A 24,282-nucleotide genomic window follows, 5' to 3' on the forward strand; every position below is an offset into this window, starting at 1 on the left:
TCGTTTCAGTTTCTTGTTAATAATATCATAGCATATGATCATCATATCATAATCACTCTGTAAGTCTGTAAGCTTATAGTTTGGATTAGTTTAGTATTTTCTGAATAAAATATGAGAAAATCATGTTTAGACCAGATATTTATTAGAAACAAATAGCAGGTAATAATAAGACAAAACGGCGTCGGTTCAATTAGTCAACGAAAATAATGCTCCCCTCTGCTTCATTTCACACTCTGTCAGCAAAAAACTAGATCACCTTAGCCACCAAAATTTGCATTTTCTTCAAACTATTGATCACTGCAAATTTCGTCCGAATTTAATCTCCCACATTAATTATACACAGAAAGAAATGATGAGAGAGATAGCTGACTTTTTCAAAAATTAAAAATTCAGATCCTTTTAAGAGAAAGCCCATTTCGATTCTCGGCAATGCGACAATGTCAGTCGTTAGATTTCTGTATTATGCGTTGGTCGCGGCGGCGATCGGAGGCGGAGCGGCGGAGGCGGTGGTGGCTGGGAGCGCGCCGTACAGAATCCACACTCTGTTCTCGGTGGAGTGCCAGAATTACTTCGATTGGCAGACGGTGGGGCTCATGCACAGCTTCCGCAAGGCCGGGCAGCCCGGCCCGATTACCCGGCTCCTGAGCTGCACTGAGCAAGAGAGGATGAATTACAAAGGCATGGACTTGGCTCCCACCTTTGAGGTCCCTTCCATGAGTTTGCACCCCAAGACTGGTGATTGGTCAGTTCCATTTTTTCCAATGTGTCTTTGCTTGCACACATATGTGTGTGACTTTGAGTCCATCAAAATGTCATCTTGTCTCTCATCATGATCATGAGTTTAATTTCTCCATCAGCTTGCATGATATGTTATCTGTTGTTGTTAAATTTTTTTAATGAGCATTCAATGCTATGGTTAGGGTTGAATTCTTGATATTGAGAAGTGGGATTTTGTTTCTTTTATTGCTCATGTTTGTAGATTTTATGTGGATTTCATTTTTATGTTGATAGATTCAAGAAATCAGAATTTTTAAGTGGAGGAATAGCTACACATACCGAGTAGAGAAAAGAACATAATGTAGCCATTGTCAATTATGGCAGGTATCCGGCGATCAATAAACCAGCCGGTGTAGCCCACTGGCTTAAACATAGCAAAGAAGCGGAAAACGTTGATTGGGTGGTTATATTAGATGCTGATATGATTGTTCGAGGTCCAATCTTGCCGTGGGAGCTTGGTGCTGAGAAAGGCAGACCAGTTGCTGCATATTATGGGTAATTGTAGTAACTCTGTGTTTCATGATCATTTAATGGAAAACATAGCATGATTGGATAGGAAGTTGTGAGTTTTGAGAGATTGGAGTGTTAATCCTCGGTTATTTTGTTTTCAATATAATTAAATAGGTGAAATGGTTAAACTTGCTAGGATGGAATTTTTTACCCTTCCTTTTCCATAACTCCTCCGTTAACTATGTTATATGTCTCCCGGCCCCGGGGCTGCTATTTGCTGTCGTACACAACTTGTATATTCCTAAATCATAGATTTCATCTGGTAGAAATATTGATGATGCAAGATCCCACGAATCAAAATTTCCATGACTGATTAGTTTCACTTTCTTGCCATCAAGTTACGATCTAAGCTTCTTTATCGTTGAAAAACCTTTCAGACTAACTCAAAATCTGCAATCAATTTAAATCTTGTTGGGATTCAATACGCACAAGACTTTCACACACTCAGGTGAATCACACACACACTCACAGTTGTATGATAACTCACAATGCAGAAGAACACACACTCACACTTAGAGTATCGAAGATGGTAATCTTGGAGAGAAAACTTGAAAACTCTTTATTGATTTTCACTACTAACTACGTACATGGTTTTGAGCTATTTAAAGCTCTACAATCAAGTAGCAACTGCTACTAACTAACTATAAGAAGAATCAAGAAAGCAAGAAGAATAACTGCTACATCTCGGCTAACTAACTGCTGCACCAACGGCTAGTTTCTCTAGGCCGAACTTCCTTCTCGGTTCGGGACCGAACTGTTGCTTCTTCTTTTTCGGTTCAAGACGAACTCTATTCTTGACTCAAGACCGAACTTTCTTTTCGGCTCACAACCGAGCACTCTCTTCGGCTCACAACCGAGCTCCCTTCTCGGTTCACAAACCGAACTCCTTTCTCGGTACACAAACCGAACTCCTTTGCTTCTCGGCTCAAGACCAACTGTCTTCTCGGCTCAAAGCCGAACTCAAAGCCGAGCTTCCTTCTTCTTCTGCTAGTTCCAAGCTAGTTCCAGCTCGGTAAGCCGAGCTTACCGAACTCCTTTCTGGCCGAGCTTCTTCCAACTGAAATGAGCACTCCATTATTACAATTCTCCACCTGAGGGCTCATCTCAGTTCTTGCACAAACATTGATCAACTTCTTGCAATGATCAAACTTGTCTCTACTTAGAGATTTAGTTAGCATATCTGCCGGATTGTGCAAGGTGTTAATCTTAACCACCTTCACCCTTCCCCTTTCAATCTCATCTCTAATAAAGTGCAACTTTATGTCTATATGCTTGCTCCTTTCATGAAAACCCGGATGTTTAGCCAAGCATATAGCTGAGCTGCTGTCACAATGAATCACCATTGTTTCTTGGTCAAAACCAAAATCAGAAATTACTCCCTGGATCCAAAAGCTCTCCTGTACAGCTGCAGTGAGAGCTATATACTCTGATTCTGTAGTTGAGAGAGCAACTACACTCTGCAGACCTGATTTCCAACTGATCACAGTTCCAAACATGGTGAACAAATAACCTGTTTGAGACTTTCTGGTGTCCAGATTTGCAGCATAGTCTGCATCACAATACCCCTGCACAACCTCCTCAGATCCACCTTCCCAGCCATTGAACACAATCCCCCAGTCCTTAGTTGACTTCATGTACCTCAATATCCATTTAAGAGCATTCCAATGCTCCTTCCCCGGGTCTGCCATGTATCTGCTAGTCACTGAGATAGCATGAGCAAGATCTGGTCTTGTACAAATCATAGTGTACATGATACTCCCAACAACACTAGCATAAGGGATAGCCTCCATCTCATCAGCCTCTTGCTTAGTTTTAGGCGCTTGTTCCTTTGATAATCTGAAACTCTGGGACAAGGGTGTTGAGGCAGGTTTAGCATTCTCCATTCTGAATCTCTGCATAACTTTGTCAATATAATCAGTTTGCAGCATCCACAGCTTCTTGCAGCCTCTATCTCTCTGAATATGTATGCCTAGGATCTTCCTTGACTCTCCTAGATCCTTCATTTCAAAGCTCGACTTCAGATCTTGTTTAACTTTCTGAATTTCTGTCATAGAAGGGCCTGCAAGTAGCATATCATCCACATAGAGTAATAGGTAGGCAATGGGAGTCCTGCCTGCCTTCTTGATGTAAATACAATCATCATATTCTGACTTGGAGAAGCCAATCTTCTTCATCTGTGCATCAAACTTCTTATTCCACTGTCTAGGACTTTGCTTAAGTCCATAAAGACTTTTCTGTAGCAGGCACACCTTGCCTTCTTCTCCAGTCTTCACATAGCCCTCTGGCTGTTCCATAAAGATAGTCTCCTCTAGATCCCCATTGAGGAAGGCTGTCTTCACATCAAGCTGTTGTAGCTCCCAGTCTAGCTGGTTCACAACTGCCAACAAGATCCTAATCGAAGTGTGCTTAACAACTGGAGCAAATACTTCATTGAAATCAATTCCTTCTTGCTGTGTGAAGCCCCTAGCCACCAGCCTTGCCTTGAATCTGATTCTATCTTTATCAGTGGTCTCAATCTTTTTCTTAAACAACCACTTACAACTGATCAGCCTCCTTTCCTTTCCATCTGTAGTCAGTCTGGATTTATCCACCAAAATCCATGTTTTGTTCTTGAGTAAAGATTCCATTTCCTCATTCATGGCTTCAATCCACCTTTCTCTGTCTTTACTCTTCATGGCTTCTTTATATGTGAGAGGATCTGCAATATCAATGCCCTCAGCAGCACAAAGTGCATAGTAGACCACATCAGAAAACCTTTCAGGTGGTCTTGTATTTCTTCTGCCTCTATCTCTTGCTATCTGGTACTCTCTGGCAGAATCTGCTGTAGGCTCATCAATTTTTCTACCTCGAGCTAGAGCACCATCATCCTCTGGTTCAGACTCACTTTCTGAGTCTGAGGCTCCACCTGCTCCTTGGCAAAGTCCCACTGGCTCCACCTTGAGGAAATCACTCTCAACTTCATTGGAGTCCAGCTTCCTCTTTAAGTATGGCATCTGATCCTCCAAGAACACAACATCCCTACTCACCACCACCTTCTGCCTACCAGGCTCAATGCACCAGAGCCTATACCCCTTAACACCCCTCTGATACCCCAGCAATATGCATTTCAGAGCCCTAGCCTCAAGCTTACTTTGCCTAGCATGAGCATAGGCTGCACACCCAAACACCTTGTATTTTGAGTAGTCACTATGGGCTCCATACCACATGTAATCAGGAGTCTCAGACTTAAGGGCAGTAGATGGATACTTATTTATGAGATAGGCTGCTGTATGCACAGCCTCTCCCCAAAATCTGTTGCTCAGACCAGAACTGAGTAACAAGCACCTTACTCTCTCTAGGATAGTCCTATTCATCCTCTCCACAACACCATTTTGCTGGGGGTTACCAGGAACAGTGCGGTGCCTCTTCATACCCTTCTCTTTGCAAAACAGATCAAACTCAGTAGACAGGAATTCCAAGCCATTGTCAGTTCTTAGGCATTTAACACTCCTTCCCTTCTCTAGCTCCACCTCTTTACACCATATCTTGAATTTTGTGAATGTCTCTGATTTTTCTTTCAATATATACACCCACAGTTTCCTAGTGTAGTCATCAATAATAGCAAGGTAGTATTTCCCACCACCAATTGAGCTTACAGGTGAAGGGCCCCAGAGATCACTATGTATGTAGTCTAATGGGGCTGTAGAAGAGTGAATACCTGTAGGATAGGGTGCCTTCTTTGCTTTTCCAAGTATACACTGCTCACAGGGGTCCATCTTGTTGAAATCTCCAGAGATCAGGCCCTTCTTGATGAGTTCTTTCAAGCTTCCTTCTGCTGGATGGCCCAATCTCTTGTGCCATAGCATTATGGAATCATCTGACACTGCATTGCTTTCTCCATCAACAGCCTTAGCCTTCAGATAATAGAGAATGTGCTCTCTGTCAGCCTCCATCATCACTGCATTCCCAGATTTCACAAGCATCTTTCCCTGACTCATCAATATGGTGAATCCTTTCTCCTCCAGCATTCCCAATGAGATGAGATTTCTTTTCACTTCCGGAATATACCTCACCCCAGTTAGGATCTTTATAGAGCCATCTTGCAAACTTAGCTTCACTTTCCCTATCCCTTTGATCTGACACACATGGTTATTTCCAAGAACTACAGTCCCTGATGCTTCCTGAAGTTCATGAAACCAAGATTTGTTGGGGCACATATGGAAGCTGCACCCTGAGTCCATTATCCACCTGTGACTGATCCCATTATCACTTACATTCATGAGTTGAGCGGGGGGATCAGTACTCTCTACACAATCAGAAGTGTTGTGGCCCTCAGAGGCTAGTTTTCTCTTCCAGGCATGGCAGTCCTTCTTCAAGTGCCCTGGTTTCTTGCACCAAAAACATGCTCTGGTTTCCTTCTGAGCATCAGAACTTGAGGGTTTAGAGCCCTCAAACTTTTTCTTGAAGTTCTGTTTTTTGAACTTCTTCACATTCAAGGCCTCTGCTGCTTGAACATTGGAGCTTGCAGAGCTTCTGCTGGTAGTCTTCTGGAGTTCCTTAGCCATCAAGGCCGAGTAGACTTCTGCATAGGTGATAGGCTTATCTCTGCCATAGATAATTGCATCACTCAACTGGTCATACGAGCTAGGCAAGGCATTCAATGTAAGAATGGCCTTGTCTTCATCTGAAATTTTAACATCCACAGAGCCCAGATCATCAATGATCTTATTGAACTCCTCCAACTGCTCTATGATAGATTTTTCACCAGAAAAACTATAGGCATAGAGCCTCTTCTTGAGATACAGCCGGTTAGCCAAAGATTTTGCCAGGTAAACTTCATCTAACCTGTTCAAGATCTCCACCGCAGTCTTGGCTTCTTGAACTTCCCTCAAGACCTTATCTCCAAGGCACAGAATCACTGCAGAATGTGCCTTGAGCTGCATCTCCTCCATCTTTGCCTGAGCTTTATCATCAAGCATTGGAGCCTTTCCTTTCTCTTCTGTATTTGCAAGAACTGCGGCCAAGCCTTGTTGAATCAAGACCGCCTTCATCTTCATCTTCCACAGGCTATAATCATTCTTGCCTGTGAACTTTTCTGCATCAAGCCTTGCTGCCATCTCTGAAACCGTTTGATCCTCTGCAAATCAGCTTCAATATCCCCTTCCCACAGACGGCGCCACTTGTTGGGATTCAATACGCACAAGACTTTCACACACTCAGGTGAATCACACACACACTCACAGTTGTATGATAACTCACAATGCAGAAGAACACACACTCACACTTAGAGTATCGAAGATGGTAATCTTGGAGAGAAAACTTGAAAACTCTTTATTGATTTTCACTACTAACTACGTACATGGTTTTGAGCTATTTAAAGCTCTACAATCAAGTAGCAACTGCTACTAACTAACTATAAGAAGAATCAAGAAAGCAAGAAGAATAACTGCTACATCTCGGCTAACTAACTGCTGCACCAACGGCTAGTTTCTCTAGGCCGAACTTCCTTCTCGGTTCGGGACCGAACTGTTGCTTCTTCTTTTTCGGTTCAAGACGAACTCTATTCTTGACTCAAGACCGAACTTTCTTTTCGGCTCACAACCGAGCACTCTCTTCGGCTCACAACCGAGCTCCCTTCTCGGTTCACAAACCGAACTCCTTTCTCGGTACACAAACCGAACTCCTTTGCTTCTCGGCTCAAGACCAACTGTCTTCTCGGCTCAAAGCCGAACTCAAAGCCGAGCTTCCTTCTTCTTCTGCTAGTTCCAAGCTAGTTCCAGCTCGGTAAGCCGAGCTTACCGAACTCCTTTCTGGCCGAGCTTCTTCCAACTGAAATGAGCACTCCATTATTACAAATCTGTTGTTACCTTTTAGATATTCATATGGTAATGGTTTATTCATTTCAACTTAATTACCGAAGGCCGTGCTTCCCTAAGTACAACCTCTCCATGGCAGTTTACATAGCTCATGGTGCGGCTAGTAATTGCAGTAATTTTTTAGTTTACATAGTTTGACGAACCATAAACAGATGACATTTTCTTTTGTTGTTCATTTCCCCACAAAAATTTCTTCAGAATAAACTTCTCCAGTTTTGACATGTGACATACCTTGAGCAGGTACTTAATTGGATGTGACAATATTCTTGCTAAGTTACACACAAAGCATCCTGAACTCTGTGACAAGGTTGGTGGGCTTCTAGCCTTTCACATTGATGATCTTCGAGTTTTTGCCCCCATGTGGTTATCGAAAACTGAAGATGTACGGGCAGATAAAGCTCATTGGTCTACCAATATCACCGGTGATATATATGGAACAGGGTGGATCAGTGAAATGTATGGATATTCATTTGGTGCTGCGGAGGTAACTTTTAATCCTATAGTTATCAATTATTGAAAGGCGTTTCCTTTATTTCGTCCTCACAGTTGCTAATATTAATCATCTTTGTGAATTGCTTCATCAGGTGGGACTTCGTCACAAGATAAATGATAACTTGATGATTTATCCAGGCTATGTTCCTAGAGAGGGTGTTGAGCCCATCCTCATGCACTATGGCTTACCTTTTAGCGTCGGGAATTGGTCGTTCAGTAAATTAGAACATCACGAAGACAGTATTGTGTACGACTGTGGGCGCCTCTTTCCTGAACCTCCTTATCCTAGAGAGGTATGCTCGCATTTCATAAACCAAGCTTCTTAACTTGATTTCTGCTCTGCGATGTCTAATTCATAATGTTTCTCTTGCAGGTGAAAGAAATGGAAAGGGATGCAAACAAACGACGGGCTCTATTTCTTAATTTAGAATGCATAAATACCATAAACGAGGGTCTATTGTTGAATCATGAAAAACATGGCTGTAAGAAGCCAAAGTGGTCGAAATATTTGAGTTTCTTGAAGAGCAAAACGTTCGCAGAACTAACACAACCAAAACAACTGACTCGGAAAAGCCTTCAGATGATGGAGGATGTTCACGAACAGAAGCAAGACATTAGTGAGCCGGAAAAGCCTCACCCAAAAATACATACTATTTTCTCAACTGAATGCACTCCTTACTTCGATTGGCAAACTTTGGGTCTTGTCCATAGTTTCAACCAGAGCGGCCAGCCAGGGGAAATTACGAGGCTTCTAGGTTGTACAGACGAGGACTTGAAGCAATACAAAGGACGCGATCTAGCTCCCACTCATTATGTCCCGTCTATGAGCCGGCATCCATTAACTGGCGACTGGTAATGCCTTCTTAAATATAACATTGGTTCGAAAATATGTTGAGAGCTACTGATGAATGAAGCCAAATATTTGATGTGTAAAATGCTCATGCAGGTATCCAGCAATCAATAAACCAGCTGCGGTCGTGCATTGGATTAACCATGTAAAGACCGATGCAGAATACATTGTGATCCTGGATGCCGACATGATAATGAGAGGACCAATCACGCCGTGGGAGTTCAAAGCAGCCAAGGGCAGACCAGTTTCAACTCCCTATGAGTAAGACTTCGTTTTTTGCATATTAGCCATGAATTGCTCGATCAACCTTTAAAAAAATTTCTATTGGAACGAAGGGTTACTCGATGTTTACTTGAATTTTGTTGGATGCAATAACAGCTACCTTATTGGCTGTGACAATGAGCTTGCCAAGGTCCACACTCGCAATCCTCAACTTTGTGACAAGGTCGGAGGTGTGATCATAATGCACATAGCGGATCTCAGAAAATTTGCGCTGCGTTGGTTGCACAAAACGGAGGAAGTCAGAGCTGATATGGCCCATTGGCCTAAAAAGTTCACCGGCGATATTTATGAAGCTGGTTGGATCAGTGAGATGTATGGTTACTCCTTTGCTGCAGCAGAGGTAATTCAAGCACTTCTTAAATTGTTAAAAGCAGATTTATTTTCCGATAATGTTTTAAACGTGTGTGGTTAATTTCTCGACACAGTGCAATCTACGGCATGTCATAAGCAACGACATCCTGATATACCCGGGATACGTTCCAGAACGTGGTGTGAGCTACAGAGTATTTCACTACGGCCTGGAGTTTAGGGTTGGTAACTGGAGCTTCGACAAAGGTAAATGGCGACATATGGATGTTGCTAACAAATGTTGGGCTACGTTTCCAGACCCTCCGGATGCATCAACCCTCGACCAGTCTAACGAGGATTCGTTTCAGCGCGACTTGCTTAGCATAGAGTGTGCAAATTCCTTAAACCAGGCTCTACGTGCTTATTATAGAAAGAAATGCCCCGATCCCAATTCCTTGCCCCCTCCAACACGAGAAGCACGCCGTCCTCCTTCCTTAACGATTACGACTCAGAAGGCCCCGGATCCTCCCACCCTGCGCACTCCGGATCATGAGACGGCCGGAGAAATAACAACCAGGGAGAAGATTGGGAATGTCGAGAAAATTGATGCCTCGAGGAAGGATTCGGAGGTGAATAACGAAACAAATGTGTTGTCTCCGCCAGCAGAGACGGACCAGGCCTTCACTTCGATGAGAGTCTGGATGATGTGCCTCTGGGCATTCTCCATCGCTGGTTTTGTAGTAGTGATGTATGTGATGGTATGGAGTCGAAGAGGGCAGAGGAAGCGTGGAAAACCGTACAAGATCAAGAGACGAAGCTCGTATATGGGACTGTGGGATCGGAATACTGACATGGCATAGCGTCTCTTGGTATATTGTGATCGACGACTCATTGCTTGCTAACGCGCACTTCCTGCTTGCAGAGAAGCTGAGTGGAGCAACGCGCTTGTATCTGTAGCGTGTTGGTTATTTTAGTGTAATTGGATTAACTTGATTGATCAATGTTATCATAATGAGACATCATATAAGTTTGGAAGTGCGGAGTGCACGCTTGTTTGAATTCACTATGATTAGACAGGGGTTCGGGGGCAGCGCCCCCGAGTAGCGGGGTCCAAAGGACAGAGCCACTGGCTGGGGTCGAGCTGTACAGAAAATTCATCCGGAAATATAATTTCCGATAATTGAAGAACTAATTTACAATTTGCGAAACCCGCCAAAAAACTGTTAAAAACAGTTATGAAAACGAAAACGAAGAGACGGGACGTTTCATTTTCAGCCTCTTCTTATTGATCATTTTCTGGTTCAAAGGATGATCGAAAAAATTAACATACGAATCTTCTACAAACATGAATTGTATCCGATCAAATATTGGTAGAACCACCAAATTGATTTGATCTGAAAGTGTATCACACCTTTCAGGATATCCAATTGTTCACATTTAGTAAATCTCCCTAATATAGCGTGGCAAAGGACGGGCGTCCATGGCTGGCTCGTCTCTCCGGTGGCTCGAAGGGTATGACTTGTGCTCCATTGTTATAATCGAAGTTTTAATGATCTTGAAACTACAGTATACCTGTAATTTAATTCTTTGCGGGAAAGATATTTATACAGAATGAATAAAATGTGAATGTGAGAAACTTTCTTGCTTTCTTTCCATTTGTCATTTATATCGAACTTTTTTTGTTGAGGATTTTGGAAATAAAATGTGAAAAAAATTGTGTGTCCAAACATATTTTTTGAAAAAAAGCTAAAAATTGGAGAGACAAACTATGATTTTTTTTTCATTAAAACCAGCAACAACTATCTTCAGTGAGCATTAGATAAATCCAGAGTCATATTCAATAGAATGGTATATTTAGTTTGATTGGTCTCATATTGTGAGCCTACTGAAAATTATTGTTATTATAATTTATATATTGAATGTTTTTCATTTAAGAGTTTGATTATAAGTGATATTTTCATAAGGTTAAAAAAGGGGTAAACATCTTACTATTGAGTGAAAATGAAAGATTAGTACTCCACCCAATTTAATAAATTAACCCTTGAAACTCCAAAACTAATGAAGTTTTTATTTATCTTTTACCAATGTTTTACATTTGGCCCATTTAATATAAATATTATAGATTGAAATTATGTCCAAACAGGGATACAAGAATTGGGATTTGGTACAACGTTTTTTTTTTCAAATATTTCACGTTATACTTCACTTTCTTTATTTAAATTATCATAAAAATCTTAGTTAGTTTACTAAATAATCTTGTTTAATATTTTGTGAAGTAAATATATACACAACAGATAAGAACAATGGCATATAATTATATTTTCCAAATTACATTAGGTATTTTTTTTATATATACACATAAGAATTGATCATGAACAATATGGAGTATTATATATTCACTTATGTATCTTGAAAATCCTCTAGAATAATTTTTTGTGCAATGGTGTGAAAGTAATGAGGATCGCATAATAGAATTATTTCCTTTTATAACGTATCAAACTATATAATCAATATTACTAGAACTGTCAAAAAAGGAAAAAAGTATTAGGTTTTATAAATTCCAATTCTTCTGCAACATGGGGTTCTCATCAAAAAAATGGGCACATATCATATCTAATTTCGCCTCCATTTTGTACTTTTTCATAATTATTGTTCAAGTCCCACTTTTCAGGTACGTTATTAATCTGTGTATTATTCAATGAAAGTTGATGGGGTACGAACTAAACCCTAATGGCAAGCCCAATAACAGTGACGGCCCATCAGCCCAGAGCCCAAGAAAGAGTATCTGTTCGGCACCAAAGAGTTCGGCACGACCAAAGAGTTCGGACTCAGCCTACAGCTCGGTAAAAGCCGACCAGTCAAGCTCTCCTCTCAGATCGGCAAGAGCTGATCGGTAAAGTCCAGCAGTTCGGTCTCAGCATTCGACCGAACTAGGAGTTAGTGGACTCATGAAAGGCCTCCACGACCTTCACTATACCCACGATCTATTTAGTGGTACGAAGCAGTTATTGAGCAGTTATTGCTCACCCACGATCTTGTTAGTGGGGCTGCAAACCACGATCCTAGTTCAATGTATAAATAGGACTTAGATCAGATAGACAGGGTTAAGCTCTCTAGAGATACAATATCATATAGCAAGTCTGTGTTGTAAGCTGTAATCCCAGATCAAGCAATACAATCTTGCCCTCCCTTCTTCCCGTGGACGTAGATTTACTTCAGTAAATCGAACCACGTAAATTCTTTGTGTCGTAGTCTTTATTCTCTACCAGCGTTTACTAACATCAGAAATTCGCGGATCCATCACTGGCGCCGTCTGTGGGAAACAGAGAACAAAATTTGTGATAAAGCGAATTTTTGATCCATTTTTTCCACCCAAAAAATGCATACCAGATCGCAGAGTACCCGTATTCCTGCCCGTGAGAACCAGGAGGAAGCCAATCCATCCCATAGATCTGGAAAACAGCCTAGGGATAAATCCACCACCAGTTCTCATGGCGAAGGAACAAGCCGCTCCAAAAATCGTCCCACTGAGTCTTCCCAGCAGCCCGATTTGAATGAGGCTGTCAAGCAGTTTTTGGCGGCGAAGCAGGAGGAATTCTTAACCTTCCTGCGAAAAAGCCAAAAGCAGCCGGAGACGAAAACGACGGATTCTCCTTCTCCCTCCGCACAAGAAAGTCACTACCGCAGTAGTGTCGCATCTCCCAGGAGAAAGAATCCCCGTCCCCAACATGTTCCAGTTCCTCCTCGGTACCGGAATCACAGGAGAACTCAATCTCCTCCATACCGACGAGATATCGGATTCGCCGTGTACGGAGCACTGAAGACTCCGTTCTCGGACGACATCACCCGAACTCCCCTACCACAGAACTACCGAACTCCGTCGATGACTTACGACGGGCTCGTGGACCCTCACGATTTCTTGGGGCGCTATCAATATAACATGGCGAACCAGGGTCTCAACGAGGTCCACATGTGCAAGCTGTTTCCCGAGCTGCTCATCGGGAACGCGAGAAGGTGGTTCGATAGCCTCCCCCAGGGCAGCATCAGATCTTACCGAGATCTAATGGATGCCTTCCACAGGAGGTTCTTTCAGAAAGCGGAAGCCCGAATCACTTCGGCTCAGCTGCTTTCCATCCGTCAGGGTCGCGACGAAAAAATCAGCGACTTTATGACAAGATTCCACAAGGAATGCCTGCAAGTAGACGATCTCAACGATCTGCTTGTCATCTCGGCATTCCAAAATGGAATCCTGCCCGGAGCTCTCTACAGGAAGCTCGTTGAGTGCGGTCCGCAGACAGCTCAGGAAATGTGGGACATTGCGGACCAGTACTCCCGGGCCGATGAGGCAGACCGTCGCAAACGGTCGTTAGACAGCTCATCGACCCGAGGAGACAGAAGGAAGCCTGGTCATAGCGATCAGGGGCATCCTCGCCGGACTCCATTTGAAAGAATTCAAAGGGCTCCGGTGCAAGACAGATTGGGACCCCGTCTCAATCCCGAGAAGCCGCCCGCTCAGTTCGTACCGCTGAACAAGCCGAGAGCGGAAATTTTCGAACTGCACTCTGACCTATTCGAAAAGCCAAAGCGGATGACGAAATCAGCCGCGCGCCGACCACAGGATAGCTACTGCTCCTACCATCAAGACCACGGTCACGATACTGAGGAGTGCAGAAACTTGGCTGCAGGTATCGATGTTCTTGTGAAGGCAGGGACATTGAAAAAATACCGAAGCAAGCAGCCAAAGAAGAATAAAAAGCAGAGTGGTGCGAACTGCGCTCCTCAGGATCCGAAAAGGCAGCCGGATCCCGAAGACGATGACGAGCCGCAATATGATGGAGTAATCCAGACTATTGACGCGCTCCATGCCGGGAAGACCAAGTCGTCCCTAAAGTCAGAACGCAGAGGCTCCAATCGAGAGGAGCCAACGCATAAAAGGCTGAAGCAGGACGAAGTGATTACGTTCTCGGCTGCTGATCCCGTCCCGGCCATCTCTCCTCACCAAGACGCCATTGTCATCCAAGCTGGAGTGGCAAACAAACTGATCCACAGGGTGTTTGTGGATACAGGAGCGTCGGTTAGCATTCTTTTTAAAGAGTGCTTCGACAAACTAGAAGTGGACCCAGCTCGGCTCAGTCCGGCTCCGCTTCCCCTGAAGAGCTTCACCCAGGAGGACACCCGCCCTGAAGGTATTATCAGCCTTCCGATCACGGTGGGGAAAGCGCCTACTAGCTCCAGTACGATGATTGAGTTTTTCGTGGTGAAAGCTCGGTCCCCGTACAACGTCATCCTGGGAAGAGACTGGCTCAACACAGTTCGGGCCGTTTGCTCCACCTATCACCTCACCATCAAGATCCCTACTAAAGGAGGGATAGCGGTCATCCGAGGTGACCAAAAGAGAGCAAAGGAATGTCTGCAAATTGCGCTTAGAAGTGCCGAGCAGTCAGATCGGCACCACCAAGCATAGCAATCACAGCAGCCGGAGTCAGAGGCGATGACCGAAGTCATACCGGAGCCGAACTCGATGACAGTTCAGCTGTACGAAGACGATCCATCTAGAACGGTTAAGATCGGCTTCGCGGGAACGCCCCTACTTCGGGAAAAAACCATCCAGCTCCTCAAGGAGTATAAAGACGTCTTTGCATGGTCTCCGTTGGACATGACCGGAGTGCCCCCCGAGGTAATCACTCATCGGTTAAATATTGATCCTTCAGTCCGGCCGATAAAACAGAAGCAAAGACTCTTTGCGGCAGAACGAAGTCAAGTCATCCATGACGAAGTCCGTCAATTATTGAAGGCGGATGTGTTATTCGAAGTGAAGTATCCTTCGTGGGTGGCCAATCCTGTCATGATCAAGAAAAAGGAAGGAGGATGGCGGATGTGCATAGATTTCACCGATCTAAATAAGCACTGTCCCAAAGATTGCTATCCCCTTCCGAACATAGATAAAAAAGTAGAAGCTTTGATAGGCTTTGAAATTTTTTGTTTTCTTGATCTGTACAAAGGATACCATCAAGTTTTAATGGATGAGATTGACGCTTCAAAAACGGCCTTCATTACTGATTTCGGCATTTTCGCTTATAAAAAGATGCCATTCGGTTTAAAGAATGCCGGAGCCACTTATCAAAGGATGGTAGACAAGCTTTTTCGGCACCTGATTGGAAAGGAGGTCGAAGTGTATGTTGACGATATAGTCGTCAAAAGCAAAAGCACTTCGGAGTACGAGCACAACCTCAAGTCCACTCTCAACGTGCTCAAGAAAGCCAACCTCAAACTTAATCCCCAAAAGTGTACCTTTTTGGTAGATTCGGGAAAGTTTCTGGGTTGTTGGGTTTCAAAGGACGGACTCAAAGCAAACCCCTCAAAAGTTCAAATCGTTCAGAACATGGCAATGCCGAAGTCCATACATGACGTGCAAAGGCTAACCGGATGTCTAGCCGCACTGAATCGATTCCTTTCCCAAGCAGCCGAAAAGCAACTGCCGTTCTTCAAGGTGTTGAAAAAGGCACCAAAGTTCGAGTGGGGAGCCGAGCAGAAAAAGGCCTTTGACGAGCTCAAAAGTTATCTAGCCGAGCTTCCTATTCTCTCTGCTCCAACCGAAGCCGAAGTAATATTCTTATACTTAGCGGCATCGGATCAAACCATCAGCGCGGTGCTTGTACGAGAAGAAGGCCTAAAGCAGCTTCCCATCTATTTTACAAGCCGAGCATTAAGAGGTCCAGAAACCAGGTATCAACCACTGGAAAAGATTGCTCTGGCATTAGTAAATGCAGCAAGGAGACTGCGGCCATACTTCTATGCTCACAAGGTATGCGTCTTAACTGATCTGCCACTTCGGCAAGTGTTGACCAAACCAGAAGCATCAGGCAGAATCGCCAAGTGGGCTATAGAGTTGGGAGAGCACACAATTGAATATCTACCTCGGAAAGCCATCAAGGGACAAGCCTTGGCAGATTTTCTTGCGGAAGCAAAGTTCGATCAAGCAATTCCTGTTATTGCCGAACAGAAGAATTCTGCCAATGCCGAACTAGCACAGCCCTTGGAATCCGAAGTAGAGCCGCCGGACTGCTGGAGCGGATTCGTAGATGGAGCTTCAAACAAGATGGGAAGTGGAGCTGGTATTCTACTTGTCGCTCCCGACGGACACGAGGTAACCTACTCACTTCGGTTCCTATTCCCCACTACTAATAATGAAGCCGAGTACGAAGCCCTCCTGGCCGGACTCCAGTTAGCGCAAAGTCTGCTCGTCAAATCTCTCAAAGTCCATTGTGATTCACAAGTCATAGTAAATCACATGTTGGGTACAAGTGAAGCTCGTGACGAGAGAATGAAGAAGTATTTGGACAAAGCGCGAAGCATCAGCCGAAGTTTCTCCTATTTTCGGATAATCCGCATTCCTAGAGCGGAAAATAGCCGAGCAGATACCTTAAGTAAGTTGGCCTCAGATCCGAGCTCAAAGGCGGAAGAATTAATGCATCGAAGCATTGATGAAGCCGAGGTACATTCAGTATCCAGCTCGCCGAACTGGATGACGCCGATCTTGCAGTATCTGGATCAAGGACAATTGCCCGAGGATAAGAGAGAGGCTCGGAAGATCACGTGCCGAGCACTTCGGTACGAACTTCATGAAGGAGTCCTCTTTAGAAAGTCTTACCTCCAGCCGTTATTGCGGTGCGTAGGACCAGAAGAGACGGACTACATCCTCAGAGAAGTTCATGAAGGGTCGTGCGGTAGCCACATCGGAGCCAGAGCTTTAGCTAAAAAAGTTCTGAGATGGGGATATTATTGGCCAACCATGGTACAAGAGGCAGTGCAGCTCGTCAAGAAGTGTACGAAGTGCCAAATTCATGCAAATGTCCCAAGGATGCCGCAGACCGATCTATACACTATGCAAAGCCCTTGGCCTTTCATGCAATGGGGCATAGACATAGTGGGACCACTTCCTCAAGCTCCTCGGCAAATGAAATTCCTTATCGTTGCCGTGGACTACTTCACGAAGTGGGTGGAGGCGGAACCATTAGCTACGATAACGAGCTCAAAGGCATTGGACTTCGTCTGGAAGAACATAGTGTGCCGATTTGGCATACCCCACATCCTCATCTCGGATAATGGGACTCAGTTCACCGACAAGACGTTCAAGAATTGGTGCCAAGAGCTGAACATTCAACAGCGGTTCACTTCGGTCTCCCATCCCCAAGCAAACGGACAAACGGAAGTAACGAACCGGATTCTGGTGAAAGGGTTAAAAGCTCGGTTAGAACAAGCCAAAGGACAATGGGTAGAAAATCTCCCTCAAGTCCTATGGTCCTACCGAACTACACCCAAAACCTCCAACGGTGAAACTCCGTATAGTCTGGTGTATGGCACTGAAGCCGTAATTCCGGTGGAGATCGGCGTACCCAGTCCCCGAACTCTAAATTTCTCCTCAGAAATGAATGACGACGGACTGAGAGCAGAACTAGATCTCGCCGAAGAAAGAAGAGAATTGGCGTGCATAAAAGCAGCCAAGTATAAGGAGCAAGTAGCCCGGTATTATAACCAAAGGGTGAAAAAGCTTCAATTTCAAGTGGGAGATCTCGTCTTGAGAAACAACGAAGTAAGCCGAGCAGAAAAGCTGGGCAAACTCGAACCCACATGGGAGGGTCCATATCGGGTGTCAGAAGTCCTCGGCAAAGGGTCTTATAAATTGACTCACATGTCAGGAGAACAAGTACCCCGAACATGGCACGTCTCCAACCTCAAGAAGTTCCACTTGTAAGAGACAAAGGTCCGGTCAGTCCGTCTCGTGTCTAGTTCGGTCATAGGGGTATATGTTTTTATTTGTTTGTTTTTTACTTGTACCTTTTACTTGTCGTTTTATAAAAAGTTTAAAGTTTTTTTTCTTTCATCTTTTTCATTTTTTCTCTATGTGTTTTGTCTCTATGTGCTTGTCGTCTCTTACAAATGGTACCAAGGTATATCGTTCTTTAAAGACTGATCCCCTTTTTAGATCGATTATTAAAGACTATTGTGAATCCAAGCTTCTAAGGAGGATATAAGACCACAATTCAGCTTAACAAGCAGTCCGTCTGAAACGAACTGCAATAAGCCAACGATTGTGAGTCCAAGCTTCCAAGGAGGATACAAGACCACAATTCAGCTTAACAAGCAGTCCGTCTGAAACGAACTGCAATAAGCCAACGATTGTGAGTCCAAGCTTCCAAGGAGGATACAAGACCGCAATTCAGCTTAACAAGCACTTCGTCTGAAACGAACTGCAATAAGCCAACGATTGTGAGTCCAAGCTTCTCAGGAAGATACAAGACCACAATTCGGCTTAAGAAATAAGCACTTCGTCTGAAACGAACTGCAATAAGCCAACGATTGTGAGTCCAAGCTTCCAAGGAGGATACAAGACCGCAATTCAGCTTAACAAGCACTTCGTCTGAAACGAACTGCAATAAGCCAACGATTGTGAGTCCAAGCTTCTCAGGAAGATACAAGACCACAATTCGGCTTAAGAAATAAGCACTTCGTCTGAAACGAACTGCAATAAGGGAAAGTCCGATCCACGCGATAAACCTCGCCGAATTAGGACGACCAAGTTCGGTCAAAGAAGTTTACCTCATAAGACCGGGGACGACCATGTCTAGTCAAAGAGGTTTACTGCATAAGACCACTTCGGTTAACTGGGAAAGTCCGATCCACGCGATAAAACTCGCCGAATTAGGACAAGGGAAAGTTCGATCCCGGCGACAAAAATCGCCAAATTAGAACACAAACCAAGTCCGGTCAAAGATGTTTATTTCATCAGACCAAAGACGAGTCCGGTCAAAGATGTTTATTTCATCAGGCCAAAGACGAGTCCGGTCAAAGATGTTTATTTCATCAGGCCAAAGACGAGTCCGGTAAAAGATGTTTATTTCATCAGACCAAGGACCAAGTCCGGTCAAAGAAGTTTACTTCATAAGACCGAGGACAAGTACGATGAAATTTTTTCGCTAAGCTGTAAATACAGTGTTAGAAGCGAAAACAAAATTTCATTTTTCAAATCTTGTTCGGCATACAACTCCGCTACCCTACAAAATGGCGTTACGCTATTACAAAGGACTATTCTACTGTCCAGGGTTGCTGAAGTTAAGCCACCTATCTGCAAAATCCTCTGGAAGCCGAGTTCGGTTGTTCCGAGCAGATGAAGAATAAGCAGGTCGACGAGATGCTATCCTCGACCCAACGCCTCTTCCCCGAGCCCGAGAAGTCCTAACACCTCGGCGATGAAGAGTCTCTGCAATAAGCATCTGCTGATCTTGCTCGCTCATAGTCACAACTCCTCGGCGAATTTCAGTCCGTCCCTGTCTTGACGATTCCGGTTGCTCCTGAGCCCGTTCTCGTCTTGACGTTTCCGGCTGTTCCGGAGTTCGTTGTTGACTGGTAGTAGGATTTTGAACAAGGGAACCAGAGGCTTGATCTGGAGTGCGAGCATCTGTTGGCGGGAAATGCCTAAGGAATCTCCCGATTGAGGGACGCCGGGAAAGAATGATGTCGTACCGAGAAGCCCAGCGCCGCAATGATTTCACAACTTGTTGGCAAGCCGAGCTCTCCAGCGCATTGTTCCTCCGGAGTACATGATATTCCTCCCACAGTTCGTCAACTCGACTCTGAACATCTGATATGGTCATTCCCCCGCGCACACGGATGTAATCCTCGTACGCAGTCCTCTCAGCAATGGTCGTATTCAGCTCGGCCTCCAGATCCTTCTTATCGGACTCTAAGTCCTTATTATCGGCCTCCAGCTTCACTAAACGAGCCAGAAGCTCGTCATTCTTCGTCTGATCGGCTATAGCTCTTTTCTCAGCTTCGTCTAAAGCCGAAGAGTACAGCCGTTTCCAGTGAAGTATCTCCATCTCCTTGAGTACAAAGCAGCTATATTAGTTCGGCAGCTGTACCGAGCAGATAGTAAAATACAACAGGAATAAAGGCGAGTACGAAAAGCTATACGAAGACAAGTGTAGAGAATTTTTCATTCACAAGGAAAATTTTTTACACTAGGAGGGCTTCAAGGCCATTTTACAAGGAAGAAACTAGACTAAGAGAAGGGAGACGAAATCATACTCCACCAGCTTCGTCTCCGGCTCCTTGGTCTGGTTCAGCTTCTTTCTCCTGAGCTACCTCAGCCTCGGCCTCGCATCCTGCCGGCCTCGCCTCCGCCTCCTGATCGGCTTCCTTCTCCGGATGCCCGGCCCGCTCGACTTCGGCCTCCAGCTCCAGCGGCTCGGCCTCACCCTCTCCGTTGTAAGTCGAGGCGGGTGAAACGGGTCCCACGGAGGCAAAGATAGCCTCCAGGTTCTCGTCCCGATCAGCTCGACAACTCCGGACTCGGTCTGCAGAAAGCAGGACCGAGGATGAAGCGAGCTCCTCAAGGAGCGGCAGATTCTGAAGCCGAGCTGCTATCTCTCGGCTGTACAGAGGCAGCACGACGTCGGCCCCCTGCTCGCCCTTATCGGTAATTAGCCTTACCAGACTACCGACAAAGGCCGAGAACTGGCTGCTCAAAAAGAGTTTCTCCGTGTAAACACGGAGAGCCTCCCCCTGGCCAGCCACGGCGGCAGCCTCCTTCTGGGCCTCCCGGTGCTTCGTCTGCTCTTGCAGGATGATGAGCTGGTTTTTGGCTGACCGGGCTTCATCCTGAGCCGAGATCCTAGCAGCTCGGGCCCTCTCAAATTTGGCCTCAGCCTGTTCGGCCAGACTACGAGCAAGATGCATCTTCTTCTGCATCTCCTCGTAGTCGTGGGATGCTTTGGAGAGCTCCACGGAGACGAGCTTGGCTCTCTGAAGATGAACAAGGAAAAAACTCAACAGGATGGCCATCAAAAAATGTAGAAAAGAAGCCAAGTCAGAAAGCTTACCTCCACAAAATTCGTCGGCCATTGAAAAGGCTCAGGGACGTGTTCCGGGATGTCGGCAACCACCTCGGAGATGACCAGGTCTTTCCCCGGCACTCTTGGGGACTCATGAAATTTCCCCTTCCCTTTAGCCGAACACGACTCCGGCTCTTTCGGATCCGAAGAAGAGGTTTTTTGCCTCTTCGGATTCTTTTCGGCTTCAGACGCCGAGCTAGGGGCCCACTGCCTCTCCGGCTCCACAAGCTCGGGGGACTTTCGGATAGCCTTATTCAGCATGTACACTGCCAAAAAGCAAGAAAGCAAAGTCAGATTTTCTTCGTTAAAGCAGTAGAGCATAAAGATAAAGAGAAATCCTCACCCTCGGCCTCTTCGTCCGAAGACGAGATGTCGAACACGACGTCGCCCTTGACGAGCTCAGACTCCGTGTATTGTTTCCTAACTATGGGAATCTTGTTGAGCTCGCCATCGAGCTCGTCCAACGGTTCAGGCCGAGGATGACGGATAACGGACTTCGGCCCTCTCCAAGGAAAACTAGGAGCCGCGGTCCTATCATAATAGAAGAAGCGGTTTTGCCACTTCGGCCACTTCGTTTTACAAAAGGCCCTAAAGGGCTGTACAGGGATCAAGTAAAACCAAGACCCCTTCCTCTTAAATTGAAAGAATTTAAGGATCGCCTTCAAAGACAAATCCCTTCCTAACCTACGGAGTTCGGCAGCGAAGGCCGACAAGTGCCTCCAAGAGTTCGGAGTCACCTGGCCCAAAGGAAGCTGAAAAAAATCTAGTAAATCTATAAAGGCAGAAGGGAGGGGGAAACGAAGCCCGCATTCTAAGCAGGCCTCGTACACGGTGGCGTAACCCTCCGGCGGGGAGTCAGCCCTATGATCACCGTCAGGTACCACCGCCCTCCCCCCAGGAAAAAAGTATTTTTCGGGTAGGGATACCACAGTATCCTTACTCAAAATACTATGGAAATACTCTACGGTCTTCTCCCCGGACTCTTTCCGGCCAGAAGACCCCTTACCGCCTCTCCTACCGCTACCCGACTCCGAAGAAGAAGAAGAAGACATTTTTCTTACTTTTTGAAGGTGAAGAAAGTCTGAAGAAGCTCTTGAAAGCGGAAGAAAATTTCTCGAGAAAGAGAGAGTATAGAAGACGCAACAGCAAAGGTGTTCAAATGAGGAAGAAAGAGCATATTTATCAGATTCGGGAAAGATTTCGAGATCGTTGCGCTGTTTCGAATCCCACCTTTTCAGGATTCAACGGCCGGATTTTACTGTCGCATTTAATGCAGGCACGCGCAAGGCACGTCCCCTGACGTCAGCCTCCCCCTTACCGTTATCCAGAATGCCGAAGTGACTCACCTCGCCGAAGTGATTCACTTCGCTTTTCGGGGGGGGGGGGGGGGTAGTGATGGGGTACGAACTAAACCCTAATGGCAAGCCCAATAACAGTGACGGCCCATCAGCCCAGAGCCCAAGAAAGAGTATCTGTTCGGCACCAAAGAGTTCGGCACGACCAAAGAGTTCGGACTCAGCCTACAGCTCGGTAAAAGCCGACCAGTCAAGCTCTCCTCTCAGATCGGCAAGAGCTGATCGGTAAAGTCCAGCAGTTCGGTCTCAGCATTCGACCGAACTAGGAGTTAGTGGACTCATGAAAGGCCTCCACGACCTTCACTATACCCACGATCTATTTAGTGGTACGAAGCAGTTATTGAGCAGTTATTGCTCACCCACGATCTTGTTAGTGGGGCTGCAAACCACGATCCTAGTTCAATGTATAAATAGGACTTAGATCAGATAGACAGGGTTAAGCTCTCTAGAGATACAATATCATATAGCAAGTCTGTGTTGTAAGCTGTAATCCCAGATCAAGCAATACAATCTTGCCCTCCCTTCTTCCCGTGGACGTAGATTTACTTCAGTAAATCGAACCACGTAAATTCTTTGTGTCGTAGTCTTTATTCTCTACCAGCGTTTACTAACATCAGAAATTCGCGGATCCATCAAAAGTGCTCATGAATGTTATGATATGAAATCTAAAGAGGATTAAAAGATCTTCCAAGATAAAAAAAAATTCAGTATCTATAGATTAGGGTTCTGAATTTGGCAATGTGGCTCATTGATTATGATTCTAACGTTGAAATTTCTTAATTAATCCCTTGAAGCATATGTTTTCTATCATTATTATGATTCATTTTTTATTACTAGTATAATTTTTTAATAATCTTCACCTTGGAAATAGCTGGGAATTGGTAGAATCTTCATTTTCAATTTTGTGGCATTTATCACTCTTGATGATAATGTACTCCAATGTTTAAGATGGATTGACAAATTTATATGATGTTAAACTGTTTAATTGACTAAGGCTGGGAAGAAAATGATGCATTTTGAGTTACTATTGTGAAGATTTTATACATGATGTCAGAAATTCAAATGTACATCTACATTCTTGATGAATTTGTGATGAAAATTTTCAGCTTATTGAGTAGTATGATTGAAGCATGGTTGATAGTTATGTTTTATGGATTCTCAGAGTTCCATGTAGAATAGGCACTTGCCAAACACCGGTGGAGGTGATGGCCTGTGCGGGTGGATTCCTCCCTGAATTTGTGGTGAAGGCCCTTCTCTACCCCGGAGCAATTAAACGGTCTGTGATGAAGGGCGCAGCCGTTCCAAGCCCTGAACAACTGCTGCATCCTTACATGTTTAAGAAGGGTAAACCAACTGATCTCAAACAGTTGGAGGTTTGTGTACATTATATCATATTTTGTTCAATCCTGGAAATTTGAGATTATGATTAAATGTTTTGTGATGTGTGGATTCATTTCACTTTCACCACAGGTTATTGCAGGTAGCTACCTCTCAGTCACGGGGGCCTTTCTAGGGCTGCTGAGGCACGGGAGAATGAGTTACTCCGGCCTAATCCTCGTCGTATGGGGCATTGCGAAGGAAATGTTTGGCGGTAAACATGCATCGGGTGCTTGCCTATTTCCGGAGATGGTTATGACTATGGTTATCGCGTTCTTGTCTATGAGACGGGACGTGAGGAAGCTTCTCAAATGTTGCAAGCCCGGCCGCATTGCTAGACGTCTCAAGAATCGGTCCAAAGCCAAATATAGTTGAGTCTTGTGTTTTGGTTAAAACTCCTCACTTTTTGTAGTGATGCACTTCTCTGCTTTGAGCAAAATATGCATATTTTTTGTTGTTGCAGTTTCTGTATTTCAGCCTGAGTTAGAGGTAGTTGAGAGTTAGTACTATATGATATCAGAAAATTATTGAAATTGTGAAATACAATGATCTTATTTGCCATCACTAGGCAAAGAGCATGCCAAAATTTTGGGATCCCTAAA

At 44.7% G+C, this 24,282-nt stretch overlaps 2 protein-coding genes across 2 annotated transcripts; both read left to right on the forward strand.

Moving 5' to 3' along the window:
• The first annotated feature begins 201 nt into the window (after positions 1–201).
• Positions 202–10,089, forward strand: LOC121810034 (peptidyl serine alpha-galactosyltransferase-like). Its single transcript, XM_042210923.1, has 8 exons — positions 202–742; positions 1,102–1,272; positions 7,383–7,626; positions 7,727–7,927; positions 8,008–8,486; positions 8,581–8,745; positions 8,863–9,106; positions 9,192–10,089. Exons 1-8 carry the CDS (start codon positions 438–440, stop codon positions 9,912–9,914), a joined length of 2,532 nt encoding a protein of 843 aa, XP_042066857.1. The 5' UTR covers positions 202–437; the 3' UTR covers positions 9,915–10,089.
• A 1,540-nt stretch (positions 10,090–11,629) lies between these two features.
• Positions 11,630–24,274, forward strand: LOC121806170. The gene is made up of 3 exons (XM_042206113.1): positions 11,630–11,725; positions 23,466–23,676; positions 23,774–24,274. Exons 1-3 carry the CDS (start codon positions 11,631–11,633, stop codon positions 24,053–24,055), a joined length of 588 nt encoding a protein of 195 aa, XP_042062047.1. The 5' UTR covers position 11,630; the 3' UTR covers positions 24,056–24,274.
• The last annotated feature ends 8 nt before the right edge of the window (positions 24,275–24,282 follow it).

This window comes from Salvia splendens, chromosome 6 (genome assembly GCF_004379255.2).
Source record: "Salvia splendens isolate huo1 chromosome 6, SspV2, whole genome shotgun sequence".
Taxonomy (NCBI): Eukaryota; Viridiplantae; Streptophyta; class Magnoliopsida; order Lamiales; family Lamiaceae; genus Salvia; species Salvia splendens.

What these genes read in the sequence shown, in the direction of transcription:
- LOC121810034 (XM_042210923.1), top strand. Translation starts at nt 438, where the DNA reads ATGTCAGTCGTTAGATTTCTGTATTATGCGTTGGTCGCGGCGGCGATC. An exon ending in ATTCATTTGGTGCTGCGGAG is followed by an intron (nt 7,627 to 7,726) that starts GTAACTTTTAAT and finishes TTGCTTCATCAG; the next exon opens with GTGGGACTTCGTCACAAGAT. An exon ending in ACTCCTTTGCTGCAGCAGAG is followed by an intron (nt 9,107 to 9,191) that starts GTAATTCAAGCA and finishes TTCTCGACACAG; the next exon opens with TGCAATCTACGGCATGTCAT.
- LOC121806170 (XM_042206113.1), top strand. Translation starts at nt 11,631, where the DNA reads ATGGGGTTCTCATCAAAAAAATGGGCACATATCATATCTAATTTCGCC. An exon ending in GTTCAAGTCCCACTTTTCAG is followed by an intron (nt 11,726 to 23,465) that starts GTACGTTATTAA and finishes ATGGATTCTCAG; the next exon opens with AGTTCCATGTAGAATAGGCA. An exon ending in CTGATCTCAAACAGTTGGAG is followed by an intron (nt 23,677 to 23,773) that starts GTTTGTGTACAT and finishes CTTTCACCACAG; the next exon opens with GTTATTGCAGGTAGCTACCT.